Source organism: Pituophis catenifer, unplaced genomic scaffold (assembly GCF_029215685.1).
Source record: "Pituophis catenifer annectens isolate HBS135680 unplaced genomic scaffold, rPitCat1.0.hap2 SCAF_4, whole genome shotgun sequence".
Lineage (NCBI taxonomy): Eukaryota > Metazoa > Chordata > Lepidosauria > Squamata > Colubridae > Pituophis > Pituophis catenifer.
In genome coordinates, this window is record NW_027256884.1 from 36,942,170 (window position 1) to 36,957,475 (window position 15,306).

The 15,306-nt window shown below is 35.8% G+C and overlaps 1 protein-coding gene across 1 annotated transcript in view; it reads left to right on the top strand.

Moving 5' to 3' along the window:
- Positions 1–15,306, top strand: part of AFF3 (ALF transcription elongation factor 3) — a 240,121-nt gene that overhangs the window by 167,673 nt on the left and 57,142 nt on the right. Inside the window, exons 8-9 of the mRNA XM_070944314.1 lie at positions 2,271–2,322; positions 12,010–12,050. Of these exons, the coding sequence (XP_070800415.1) occupies positions 2,271–2,322; positions 12,010–12,050 (93 nt within the window). The remainder of the gene's footprint in view (positions 1–2,270; positions 2,323–12,009; positions 12,051–15,306) is intronic.

A 15,306-nucleotide genomic window follows, 5' to 3' on the forward strand; every position in this document is an offset into this window, starting at 1 on the left:
TGTATTTTTAACTCTTTGAATTGGAAGAAGATGAGAATAGCTTTAAAATTGTAGGAAGAAACTTTAGTACCCCTTACTGAGATGCTGACATGACTGTACACAAAAGATCTGCAAAGATTAGTAATAAATCAGGGAATACTGGGAAAAAATGGGTCTAAAATTAAATATAAAGAGATCAACCTAATGACAGCAGAAACAACAGCCACGCTTAGAATTGATAGTGAAGATATTGAGATGGTAAATAACTTCTACTTTCAGGGATCAACCATCAACAATAAAGGAATCAGCAATCAAGAAATACTCAGCAGACGAGCACTTGGTGGAGCAGCCACAAAGACCTTGTGGGATATGTCTGTACAGAGTTCTAACTCAAGGCAAAACTGACTTGGTTCATATTATTATATATGGACATATTATCCAGCACATATTATGTGAGGGCCTTGCTCTCTGGAAAAGTCTCTAATGTTGAGAACAATGGAAGGTAATCAGAAGAGGACAATCAGGAGCAAGATGGATGGATTCAGTTGTAGTTGTAGTTAATGGATGAACTATTGAAAGATCTGAAGAATTACCGGTAGGTTAGGGAAAGATTGTAATGGGGAAAAATATGTGTGGTTCCTAAGTGATTTTACGGCATATAATTGTAAATCATCTCACATTGAAAAGATGATATAGAATAATTCATGTGTATGAGAAATGGGATGGATTGACTGGTACAAAAGGTTTATTGTTGAATTGCTGAATATAGCATTCCTGCATATTTTTAAAAATGTTGTAGGTTCTTCTTTCCTAATATTATTTTGCTGAAACAATACCTGTTTAGTGATCATTTCTTAGTTTTTTGATTTCCTATTTAATTTTTGCAATCTTAATTTTTTAAAATTTATAAAAATAAGCAATGTGATTTCAGCACATCAACTTTCTACTCTATAAAACTGTTTTGGTGATAGAGATATCATAACCGTGTTTAAAATAACAGTTCTGTTGATATAGTGTTGACAGATTTTTCTAAATGAAATGCATGCTTTGAATATATATATTCATTAAGCAAAGTTGACCATCTGTTACATGATGGGGAAAGAAAAATAGCAATAAATTTAACTTCATTAACACAGACTGAAACATGTGTCTACCCATTATTCATGAAGTATTTATGTTTTACAGTTTAGATATATTCTCTTAATATGATAAAAAATGCAATTTGGTTTTAATGGTCTCAAAAGATCAATCTTGATGCGTATAGGGTTTTCTTTTTCTGGAGCTTCCATTAGATGATTACTTCAACATTAAAACTCTGGAAATTTCCCTATGAATATGTATTGACGGTAGCTGATTTAAGTGAAAATTGAAATAACATGCAAAAAAAGATTAAATATCATGAACAAGTTTGGGATCTCACATAGAGATTTTTTATTTACCTTTTTTTTTCTGTAGATCCAGGATAATATATATTCACAAGAGACTGCATCCCATTGTGTAAACAGAATAAAACTATATTTTTTTTGTAGAATAGATTTTGAAGCATGCATGAAATAATGTAAGACATATAAGTATATTCACTAAAAGGTAAATTATTATGTTCATATTAAGAACTTTTCCAGCATGCATTTCAGATCTAGTTCATGCTAGTCTAAGTGAAATTAATATTCTTTAAGAGGCAGAATTCACAATGTCATGTACTACTGTTAATAATTCAGATTCCATTGATATTGATATTAATTATCACTTAATTGCTTGCAAACAATGTAAGTTACCTGCAGTGGCAGAATTGCATCATGATACTGGGTTTTGGCCAAGACTATCACCTCTCAGAGCCATTTTGAGTAATGAAGCCTATATGGAAATTTCAGATTTAGAGCAAACCATTGAATATTAGATGGTAAAATCAGGATAGAAAAAAAAATGGCCTTCATGCTCTTAGCTAAATTAATTCAACATTGACAGGCTTCAAAGTGCTGCTATGAAAATTTTTTAAAATGTTACTTATAAGTTGCATTTGTAAATTGCTTAAAACAATTACATCTTTTTCCAAATTTGCAGTCATGCTACTTTAATGAGTAAAATATGGGTGCTGTGCTCTCATGAAATCCAAAGCACTTCTTCCAAATAAAACATGCACAGCCTTAATGGGAAATAGGGTCTTGGACCAGCTGAAGTTTTGCCCTGAACCAATTGAAGCTTAGTTAGAACTCACAATGAAAAGATATCTATGGTTTAAATGACATCTAAAGAATTATAATGAATTACAATGAGGATTTGTTATTTTCTAGAATGCTAGAAGATGACCTAAAGTTGAGCAGTGATGAAGAAGAGAGTGACCAGGTAAGAAATTTGAAATTAGTTCAATTTTTTAACCTCTAATTATACCACCATACAAGTTTGCACTCCTTCATGGATTACTGCCTTGTCATTGTGAAGGAGCTTGCATAGCTCAATGAAGCTATGAGCTATGCCGTGCAGGGCCACCCAAGATGGGCAGGTCATAACAGAGAGTTCTGACAAAATGTGGTCCACTGGAAAAGGAAATGGCAACCCACTCCAATATCTTTGCCATGAAAACCCCATGGACAGTACCAAAAGGCAAAAAGATATGACACTGGAAGATGAGCCCCTCAGGTCAGAAGGTGTCCAATATGTTACTGGGGAAGAGCAGAGGGCTAGTACTAGTAGCGCCAGAAAGAGTGAAGTGACTGGGTCAAAGCCGAAAGGACACTCAGCTGTGGATGTGTCTGGTAGTGAAAGTAAAGTTCGATGCTATAAAGACCTATACTCCATAAGAACCTGGAATGTAAGATGCATGAATCAAGGCAAGCTGGACATGGTTAAACAAGAGATGACAAGACTGAACATAGACATCCCCCAACATCTTGACTGGGGCTTAGATCATGAGCTTCTTGTTGCAAAATTTAGGCTTAAATTGAAGAAAGTAGGAAAACGCACTAGGCTACTCAGGTATGAACTAAATCATATCCCACATACACTGGACAAATAGATTTAAGGAATTAGATCTGATAGACAGAGTGCCTGAAGAACTATGGACAGAGGTTCACAACATTGTATAAGAGGTAGCAATTAAAAAGAAAAAGAAATGCAAGAAAGTAAAATGGCTGTTAGAGGAAGCTTTACAAATAGCTGAGGAAAGAAGGGAAGCAAAAGGCAAGGGAGAAAGAGAAAGATACACCCAATTGAATGCAGAATTCCAGAGAATAGCTAGAAGAGATAAGAATGCCTTCTTAAATGAAGAATGCAAAGAAATAGAAGAAAACAATAGAATAGGGAGGACCAGAGATCTCTTGAAGAAAATTGGAGATATGAAGGGAATGTTTCATGCAAAGATGAGAATGATAAAGGACCAAAATGGCAGGAACCTAACAGAGGCAGAAGAGATTAAGAAGAGATGGCAAAATTACACAGAAGAACTATACAAGAATGAGCTTAATGTCCCTGATAACCACGATGGGGTAGTCACTGACCTTGAGCCAGACATCCTGGAGTGTGAAGTCAAATGGGCCTTTGGAAGTCTGAGCAACAACAAAGCTAGTGGAAGTGACAGTATTCCAGCTGAACTATTCAAAATCTTAAAAGACGATGCAGTATATTAGAATATATATGAGCAATTATTGGGGGAAAGGGCAGAAGAAACAAATAAGAGCATGTGCATCATCACAACAGTATGTACTATAAATGATGCAAGTTATGTACTTGCGTTAGATGTCATTTGTGTTATCAAGTCATGATGCAGACATTATTTTGACATTATTATTACCATATGTGGTGGACTTGTCCCGAAGCAAACAATTATTGGTACAAGATTAAAATCTGGCTGGAAAAAATGATACAACAACGTATTGAATTTAAACCAGAGTTGTTCCTACTGGGTATCTTTCCAGAAAAAAATAGTAAGGAAAATGTATATTTGATAATACATGTAATAACAGCTGCAAGAATTGTGTATGCTCAAAATTGGAAATCAGAGAAAATACCTTTGGAAGAAGAAGTAATAAAAAAAAATTTAGACTGTGCAGAAATGAATAGATTAACTTTGATGATTAAAGATACGGAGGAATCAGAATATTTTAAAACATGGAATTATTTTTATAGTTGGTTGGAAAGGAGATATAAATGATTGATACTATAATTGTGTACAAATGATGATTATAATATTGATTTAGAAATGAAATGTTAGAATGGTTTGGATGAATATGAAGATAGAAGAAACTTATGGAAGATGGAAAAGAAGCCTAGAAGATAACACTGAGGCATCACAGGGAAGGGAGGATTGATGTATTAAATGTTTGTCTGTCTTTTAAAAAAAAAATATTTAAAGAAAACAGTATGTACTATAAATGATGCAAGTTATGTACTTGCATTTGATGTCATTTGTGCTATCAAGTCATGATGCAGAGGCCATTATTTTGACATGATTGTGGCTTGTTTGAAATGCCTATGACATGGGTATCAAATTCACCTTATCACATTGTTGTCACGCGACATATCATGACGTTTTTTCTCTTCACGGAGCTGGAATGGGCATGATTTACATGTATACGCATCTGGCTGTGGGCTGCCAGTTTGATACCCCTGGCCTATGAAATATAGCTTCCATAATTTCTCAACCAGCATATTGACTTGTTGATGGTAGGAATTACAGGCCAGTGTTTGGAAAGAAATAAGTTGGAGGATTTTTTTAAAAAAAAATAAAATTAAATCTTTGCTTTCTATGCATTCTGTAAGAGAATTGGCAGAGCCAAGGGTGGTGGTGATGAAAAGAATAATCAGCCTAGAATCATTACCTAGTCACAAATGAACTTGACTGCCATTGACCCTTATCTAACATTAACCACTTGCTGACCTGTGAGAAGATTCTTGTGCATAGGCTTTTAGTAATAAATCAATGAAATTGAACCTCCCTATGTGGACCTAGTCTTTCATGCCTGACATATTCATCTGTTTTCATCTCACCATTAAAAAAAATGTAGGACAAATCATCTATACACAGAAAACAGCAGGTTAGTAACTGTGATAGGAACTAGGCAGCCATCTGATAGAGCTCTATATATGTCTATAACTAATCAGGCATGCATTATAAATGAAATGTTATCCCATTTACCGATATCAAGATCTAAAAAGAAGTAGAGATGGTAAATCACAGCTGTTACCAAAGATGCAATTCCTAAGTGCAATTAATGTTGCACTGTCATTTACAAGATAAAACAAACCACTTTTCCTGCATAATTTCATGTGGCATAAAACTGATAATAGCAACAGTTTCAATAAACTGTTGTTCTCATAAAAGACAATGTGAAGACACCGATGATAGAAAAGTACATGGAAATCAGACAGTCAAGCAAGAAGAAAGTACTGTAGGTAGAAGCAGGAAAAAATGATGGGGACAAGCATAACATTAAATTGCTGGGGTAAAAGTAGAATGTATTTAGATACAGTAAATGGTAAGTTATCTTCCTTCAGAACATCTGGACCATTCCTGTGTCATCCATGTTTCTTTCCAAAATGAAAGACAGGTTGAGAGTTCCAAAACATGGAGAAGTTCAAGTTGCTTCACTCTGATCAAGAGGTATTTAGAATCAGTAAAAGGAAACTGTCATTCACCTATCCATCCATATCTTTCTGTCTTTAGTATCTTCACTGCCCATTCTAAACTGGCTTCTTGTACCTGTTATCATTAGTTTGGTCTCTTTATATTTTAGTTCTATTTTTTCACTGGACTCCTTGACTTTTATGACTACAGCTTGCAGGTCTTTTGCATTTTTGACTGTCAGACTTGCATCATAAGTTTAATGCGGGCAATTGATGTTTCTTCCTCCAGTTTTAAAAAGTATCTTCTTCCAAACCTGTTTCCCTTAATACATATTCAGAATATAGCCTAAATAATACACAGAATTATCTTCAATTTACTTCTTTGTTTTTAACTTAAATAATAGCTGTAGATTTGGACTCCTGGTAAGAAATATAACTCTAGTAAAGGAACTGGTTTGTTTCCCTTTATATGATGTGCCCAAATAAAATTTCCTCCTGATGCCAATATTTTGATACATGAGTGTGGCTATTGCAATATGGCAGCTTCAAACCAATTATTTGGGGGGAGGCAATTGTTGGAGGAAATAGTTTAAATCCTATTCTGCATGTTCCAGCATTCTGATCCTGTTCATATTATACACAGACACCCTGCTTTTATAACATAAAAACATAGTAATTCAATGTCAAATCACACTCTAAACATACTTTAAGTCATAACATTTCCAGGCTTTATAAATGCATCAGAAACACTGGGTATTAAACTAATATCATTATGCCCTCTTTGAATAGATGTTGAGGAGAAATCTAGCAAGCCACATAAAAGTGACCTCCTTACCTGTGGGTTAGCCTACCCTAAGGGCGAATTATCTGATAAACTCCCAAGGTGAAACATTTAAAATCTCAACATTGCAAGCCAGATTAGCTGTGACAGCTTTCATTAACAGAGCCTTAGCTATAGCGCATCTAAAATTGGTTAACAAGATTTTAATAGAAGACGAAGTTTAATGATCACATTTAATGATCTCAGCAGCCACTGCCCTTTGCAGCAGATGCTCATTACTTTTAAAAGCTTTCTTCTGTGGCTATTGCATGGCCCCAAAGAAATAGTGCAGATATAAGCTCTGTAGCACTGTGTGTATAACACAAAGAGGCTTGATTTGAATGTGCATAATTGAGAGAAGGTCAAGTGCATATTCTGCAGTAATGACATTGAGCATTCTCTGCTTATCATAAATTATGCCAAATAAGCACTTATGTAGTGAGAAGGGGATGCCAATATAAAGACAAGAGGAGAGGATAACATGTAAATTTCACAAGCTTGTGAATTTCTTTATGTACCATACTGGTACATAAACAGCTCTTGTTTAGTAAGTTTATTCTGTTTGGGCTCCTGAGGCAAGTGGCAGGTAGGAAAGAGAAAATAAAGAAACAGCAGTGCAAGGAAAGATCTCCTATTCTTCCATGACTGGATAATCAATCTGCACAGAATGTTCTCCTTCTAATTCCGCCTCTCCCTGTAGAGACATTGCTCGGAAAAGCAAGGAAAAGAAGCAAAACAGATACTGAATATACCATATTTTTCGGAGTATAAGACACACTTTTTCCCTCCTAAAAGAGGCTGAAAATTTGAGTACATCTTATACTCCAAATGTAATCCCACCCACCCACCAGCCCCCACCCTTCGGCCTTTGCGCATCCTCTTCCTGACTGCAGAGATTGCCACTGACAGTGGCTTGTGTTTTTGGGCTCCGCACGTCGCGTTTTCAGCCTCCAAACGCTCCGTTTGAGAGCCAATCAAGTCTGCGGGGATCACCAAAGCACATCGCAGTCCAAAAATGCGACGCATTTGGAGGCTGAAAACACGACGTGCAGAGCCCAAAATGGCTACCCAGAACAGCTGCTGTCTTCTCTTACCTCTTCCATGCTTTGCCTGCTTTAGTCACTGGAGCTCCCTCCGACAATCAGCTGTGCTTTTGAAGCTGTTTTTCAGCCCCAACGCCAGCTAAGCAATCTTCCCCTTTGCCTGCTTTTCTAATTGCTGCTCTAACCAACGATCAGTTGTGCTTTAGAAGCTGTTTTTTAGCCCATACCAGCCCCAACCTCAAAACCAGCGAGTGAACTAATGTGCTGAAGCTGACCAGGCTAAGGACTAGCCAAATGAATACCTGGTAGGCAAAATTTTCCTCCCCAAAAACTAAGGTGCATCTTATATTCCAGTGCGTCTTATACTCCAGTGCGTCTTATACTCCAGTACGTCTTACACTCCAAAAAATATGGTATTTGTTTCAGTGAAGCTATCAGAATGATAGGAAATACAAATTAATTGCACAAATTATAGTCAAATTATTTAGTATTGTGAAAGAAATAATTAACACTTGTAATGCTTGGGTATACATTGATTTACAGATAATTTTACCATGATGTCATATAATAATCTATCAGCAATTGTGATGTCATGTCTGAAACAATATTTCTTATCTTTTATTTCACCTTTTGAAAGGATGTTTTCTTTCCTTAAGTGAGATCACTTTTTAAAGGAGCTTAGAAAACAAGGTTGACAATCAATTCTTGTGTCAGTCAAGAATAATTAATGATACCAATTATAAAATGGACATTGTATCATGTACAGTATATGTGATCATCTTTCAAATAAACATAAGATTTCCTCCAAGGTAATGCTAGTTGAGCTAAATCAAAGACTTTATACCTTAATATAATTTTGAATAGTTCTCAGAAAGCAGGATTAAAAAAAATTATAACAGGAGGATAAGAGGTAAAACAGCATGGCAAATAGCAAAATTCATTTTAAATGAATGAGGCTTTGTTTGAATTGCCTTTTTAAGCAAAACAACCTGATCCACTTTTCCAGTGGTAATGTTATCCTTCAGAATTTAGATGCTTGACAACTGACTCATATTTATGACTGTTGCAGTATCCCAGAGTCATGAGATCACTTTTTGCAACCTTGCGACAAGAAAAATCAATGGGAAATAAGATTAATTTAACAACCATGTCACTAACTTAACAACTGCAGTGATTCACTTAACATCTTTGGCAAAAAGAGGTCATAAAATGTGGCAAAATTCACTTAACAAATGTCACATTTAGCAATAGAAATTTTGGGCTCAATTGTAGTCATAAGTCAAGGACTATCTGTAAATAAAAGGTTTTTTTTTTACTTCATGTGCTATTTTTAGAGTGCTTCTTCTTTCCTCCCCTTCAAAAGCCAAGCACAACTGTCATTCTGAAAAAGGTGCACATCAGTTTAAAATAAAAAGTGAACATTATAATTAAAATTTAAATGCCTTCCATACTTGCATTTCATGTTTGTGTTTTTAAAATAGATAAATGTCTGTGGAACTAAAATAGATCTATGCAGGCATGTGGAACTAAAATGGCTGACCATCCCAAAGGTGCTTTTTCAGGAGGCAACTGGATTTCTTGTAATTATTCTGATCCAGCTCTCCAAACACAACAAACCCTCTGAAGTTAACTCAAGGATTCCTTTATTAGGAGCACCAGCACCCCCAGCAAAATGTTTCTCTTTCACTACAGACTAACAAGTCCATCCGGATGGAAGATAAATAGTTGCCTGCCACTTCTATTCATCTCTGCCCCCTGCCTTTTATCCCCAGAGCTAGGGTGGGGCTTTGCTAGCATCAGTGGCTCTTCCTTCCAAAGGATCTGCCCACAGATTTCCACTGCTCTCCTCTCCTCTGCCTTCTGGACATCCACACGTCAGGCACCTCATCAGCCACCTCCAGACCTGGGAGCTGTTGACTATCTGAGGGCTGACGGACGGCCCAGGCTCTGCCTCTGTCTCTCTCTCTCTGCCAGCTCCTTTCCCTCTTCACCCTTGGAGCTCTCAGGTTGCCTTGATGCTGACCCTGACTCCCATGCCACCTCCTCCTCCTCTGATTTGGCTGCTGGAGAAGCCGACGGCCAACAGGCCACAACAGTAATTCTTTGAAGACATTTCACTTCTCATCCAAGAAACACCTTCAGCTCTGACTGGATGGTGGGGAATGGAAGTTTATTTGAGTCCTCAGGGTCACCTAAGTAGTGCCAGTGACCCTGAGGTCCCAGATAAATGTCCAAATGGTCTCAATGACTCTTTAAAAGAATGCAAATGAATAGCTGTCTTCAAGGTATATAAATCCTTCCATTCCCCATATCCAGTCAGAGATGGAAACCATGACCTGGATGACTTGAAAATCTCCATAGACAAATAGACTGACTTATCTCTAATTTTGGAATTGAATGTTTCAAAAATATATCTTATCTATATTTTAGAGAGAGTCTGTTATTTCAGGTGAAAGATAGAAAATAACAGAATAGAAATTAAATCTCAGAAAAAATAAATGCTACTTAACAGGAGGTATACTTATAGTATACTTCTCTTTCAGATATATCAGTTTCTTGAATTTCTTCAATCATAGAATTTGAATTTCTGCCATCCAACCTGAATTTGAGGAAGCTGGCTGCACCCTATATCCTCAAGCTATTTACATTGTGTATATGATTTATGTTACAAAAGTGAATGTTAGATGAAGATGCTCATCTCTGAAACTCTCAAAGAGTCTACAGGCCACTATAAAATAAGATGGGACTATGCACCTTTGGCATATAACCCTGCTGGCCACATGACCATGGAAATTGTCTTTGGATAATGTTGGCTCCCTTGGCCAAGAAATGGAGATGAGCACCATGCCCTAGACATGACTGACAGGGAAACCTTTATCTTTATGTACCATTCCAAGTTCCTTGTATACAATAAAATATAACAAAAATATTAAAGATCAGCTACATCAATCAATGCGTTACAAAGTGTTGACAATAGGTCAAGTACAGTAACATGATGTGATAGAATGTAATCCAGATTCCCATGAGGGAGAGAGTGCATTCTAAAGGAGCAAAAGACAGAGAAATGTAGAGACTTTGTGTGGAAGGAAGAGAGTTAAGACAGCTCCTTTCTAAGAGTTCTCAGAATATATATTTAATGGTGAAAACAGTCTGCTTTGGTTTGGCAAGTGTTCTGTCTATAGGTGAGAAACAATAAAGGAAACTGCTTAGAAGAACTTCAGCATGTCTTTCTTGGTTTTTGAAGTCTGACACTTAATGTCTTTTTGATAGTACACTTTTTAATAAAAACTCTTTATTATAAATTGAAATGATACATTCCAGAATGGATGAAGTCAAAACCAGACTCAGTATTATAGCCAAGGAAATTGCCACTAGGGCAGGGGGTTTCAAATGTTATGGTAATGTCACCACCTAAAATGATAAGTTTGCATGAAACCCATCCTCACCTCCTTAATAAAATTAATGATTTCATTACAGTTAGTGTCCTTTATTTTCATAATTACATTTTCAAATGCATATCATTGGGAATTCTGAAATTCTGGTATGCTATGCCGGATGCAGGCTTAATCAGACAAAACAAGAAACATATCAAAACAGTGAGTTTTGATATTGGTCCCACTTAATTTGCATGTCTGATTAATAAGAAATTGTGACACCTGGTACCCAATTGGTTTTCCTCCCTGGAATCCTGATCCATTGTTTAAGAACTCCTACTTTATAGATATCTGCAGGTAATAAAGTGATATAACAGTATGTTGGAATAATCTTGAGGGACAAGGTGAAGAGATGCTGCCTAGGAAATAATCAGACAAGAGAGGGAGGAGCCTGTAGTTGCTTAACAGTTAGAGAAAGAAACTTAAGAAGGACCCACCATAATTGATCAGGCTGTAAAAAGAAATTTGTACTTTCAGAATTTTAAGATTCTGTTAACATAGCCTTACAATAAATAGAATTAGCTCATCAGGTCGTATTTCCTATCTGGCGTACTTTGGAGGACATACAAGTGAAGCTAGAAAGTAGGTCCACAAAAGATCAGCAATGAAATGGAAAGTTAATCATCTGATTAAATCTGAATCTTCTGTTATTTTTTGGGAAGTTTCTTACCCCCTGCAAAAGACTTCTGTGCTAATGTGTTTCCTTCATTAGCCAATAAGGTACTACATAGCCATAAGGTAATTATCAATGGATCATTCACTCATCTGCAGGTAGCCCTGTTAAAATTTGCCAAGTTAAAATTGGCAACTAATCACAGCTGTGCCTTAGGATCCTTGTTGCCATCCTTGAACAGTTTGCTGAGTGAATAATTGCTGAAGCAATGGTGCAAAGGGAGGAAATTTTTTTCTCATTTAAAAAAACAAAAACTTCCAAATATATTTTTCATATTTAAATGTCTGTGTAAGTTCTTTAATATTTCAATGGCGTTAACCTAACAAACTGCTATTACATGGTGTACAATAGCTGGAAAATAGCCATATGGTTATAGCATTACTTATAAATCCTATAAAATTTGGATACGTGACAAGAATGTGGGTGACATATTTTTTATGTTTTGATTGAGCTCATATTTTAAAAGTTGTATAAAATAAACATCTCTGCCCTTCTTTCCAGCAGGCAGCACAGAAATCTGCTCTCCGGGTTCTATCTGACAGGTACATTTTGTTGTTTTTATGAATTATAAATTGCTCTGTAAAATGCTGAATCCTATTTATTGTGGCATATAACTCATAATTGGATTTTGTCCCTGAAGTATCTCTGAACTGGGGTATTAAACATTTTGCATGTTTGGATTTGTCATGCACACATAGAATTTATTGTAGAAAGAGGTAAGTCATAATCTTCCTGCATTTCATACAAAAAAAAAAAAAACCCTGGTTGTGGCATGAAACTAGAAAGAGATGAAAGTGCATGAATCAAGTAGTAAATGCATCAGTCTAGCAGTTGCTTGGTGAATATCTGGGCTCATTTCATAGCATTAAGGATGCAATTTATTTCAGAGTTTCCTGTTTTCATTTTATTTGAATTTTTTTTAATGGTTGAAATCATCCATGTGTTGTTCTATGTCCATAAAATGGTATATTCTCTTCCATATGGTTGGAGACTTATTCTGTATTTTTTTAAGACTGTTCTTAAAACAGTCATTGTTGATGCTAAATGATTCTTCTAATTTTGGCCAGTCTTTTTCTCAGGTCAAATTTCTATTCGTATGTCTGAGATGCTGCATTATTTATCTCTATGTGGCATTCAGACACATGGTTGTTTGTCAATAGATACAGTAGCTTTACTTTATGTAACTCTCAGTTACATAACTGCTGGAATTTTAGAAAAGTCCTTTTTGTAACTTAGTTTTGATACTGTTTTAGATTTAGGAAATAGGGGGGCATTATTAGTGGAAGTATATTTGATTGCACTTTTACTGAAAAAAGACTCAAAAGAGCAACAACAAAAAATTATTAGATTTATATTGATCCAGAAATAAGGCACTGTGTCATGAATCAAAATAAATTTCCCTTTGTCCTCTTGGCAGGAATATCATTTCTTCTGCCTACACTCATGTGCTTCCCTGAAAATAAGAAATAGTACACTTTCTAAGCAGCAAAACAGAGTTTGTTGCCACTTAGAATGAATTATACATTATTCATGGACAAATAACATTTCTTTGTGAACTAAGCCTAAAATCATGAAAACAATCCCATCCCTGCTGAGAAATGTTTGCTGACATGTTTACTTGATGGGAAGGGGAAGGATAAAAAAAATTTGTTTTTGCAAATCGATCAAAATTTGAATGGTTTGAATTGTATTGAAGGGGAGGATTGGTCCTGAGAAACAGATGTTTGCAAGTTTATATGATAAATATGGGATTTCTAGGACAGGAAGAAAATATGCCGCCATATTCCAGTTTTGAATGCATAGAAGGTTCCCTCTATCATCAGGACTCCAGTCCAATCTACTAGCATAAAACAGATCCTACAGTCTAGAATAGCCTGCTGCAATGCTTTGTCAGATGCACTGATCTACACATTTCATCATTCCAGTCAGCATGAGCAGGGATTGTGAAGTGGTTTAATTAATCTGGGAGAAAGTTGGCTGCCTACTCTATGTACTGTCAAACAACATTTAAATGGACAGTGGGAAACCTATAATCCTTCAGAAATTGCTGAATATTGCTAAACTGGTAAATCTATTTGCAATTTATTGATCTGTCTTCTATATGGTACATTAATGACAAAATAGTTAACAGGAAGAACAATAATAATAAAAAAGACAAGGTTAAGGTTTCAAAACTCTCTGTTAACAAACTGTTATTATAATCCACTCATAGAAAATTTGCCAGAGCATTTTATCTATCCCAGATCATCCCAAAAATTAAGAGTAATTCGTCCTGGATCAAATGTCCATGTTTTTTTCTTAATGCCATATCTTATGGATTGTTGTTCAATTAAATATAATTGTCTCCACAGTGGGTCTATCTTCCGAACAAAGGCTATATAGAAGTGATTTCCAGTTAGGTGTAATAAATTGATTCTCTAATTTCCTTCAGTCCTCATGGGAAAGAAAAATTTGTCACTTCCCCATTCAGTCAGGCTTCTAGTATTGTAAAGAAATGCAGGCTTGAACTTCAAAGAAATGCATAACATTGGCTCAGTTAGTTCTCCAGCTGTGGAGTCCATATCTTTTTGGTCTGCAACTTTCATATCAGAGTCCTTTTGTGAATCTAACTTTTCCAAAACTATGTGCCTCTGAATATTTTCTATGGCCATTATTATCTCATCAGCTTTTTTAAAAAAACCTTTCAGCTAAAAGTTGCATGCTACCAAAAAGTATTTTCTTAGATTTCAGCCACAATTGCTTGTCTGTAATCTGATAGATTGCTACTCTGAAATTTGATCAGGGAACAAAGAACACTGAAGCAGAAGGAAACAGAAAATATTATTTTCTGGATATTCCAATCCAAGATTAAAAGAAAAATTCAAAAGAAATAAATTCCAAATATTTTTCATATACAAAATAATTACAAAAATCCTATAGTGAGAATCCAATAATAATCTAAATCAAATTGAAGGACTGCAACCATTCAGAAACACACCATGTTTTCTTATGGAGAGAATGAAGGTTATTCAAATCAACAACAGAAATTGAAGGGAAAGAAAAAGAACAAAATAGCTAGAGTGCAGCAGAAGGTTGAAATAAATCTGCATTCAAACAGCTGGTCAACTTTTAAAGACAATAAGCAAAGTAAAACAACAAATTCAAAAAGTTAAACTTAAAACCCAGTCTTGCTTAGAAAACAAAACTGCTGACAGGAAGATCGATTTGCCCAATGAGTTTCCAACCACTCCCAGAGGGACTTAGGATCTTCAAGACTCCCTTTCCCAGGTGGGTCCATGGCAGTCCAAAAGCCATCTTGGGTCATTCCTAGGTACTCCCATACAAATCCAGAGAACAGCACTGCCAGAAAATCAGCTTTGGCAGCAAAAACAGCCGATTGTTGGCAAGAAAGAAAAAAGCTCCTTACCTTCAGCAGCCTTTTTGGGGAAGAGTCCATACATAATCTGATTTTTGTACTCTGTAGCATGCCAATCTTTGTCTAATGGGCTTCTTTGTCTCTGGTAACATGTTTAGCTAGTTTAGCCAATGCATGCCTTAGAGCCAAATAAGTCAATTCTGAAACAGTTGAGAGATATGAATTTAGGTGTGTTGAGGTGAAATCTGACAGCTTTGATGCTTTAAAGCAGGGACCAGTTATGCTGGTTGAGAATACTGGGAGTTGAAGTCCACAAGTCTTAAAATGGCCAAGTTTGGAAACCTCTGCCCTAAAGAAAGGTGTTTAATCCATGTTAATGGTCTTCACAAAGTAAGAAATGCATTTGCCTATTGTTTATATGGATACTCTTTCAATATGCAATG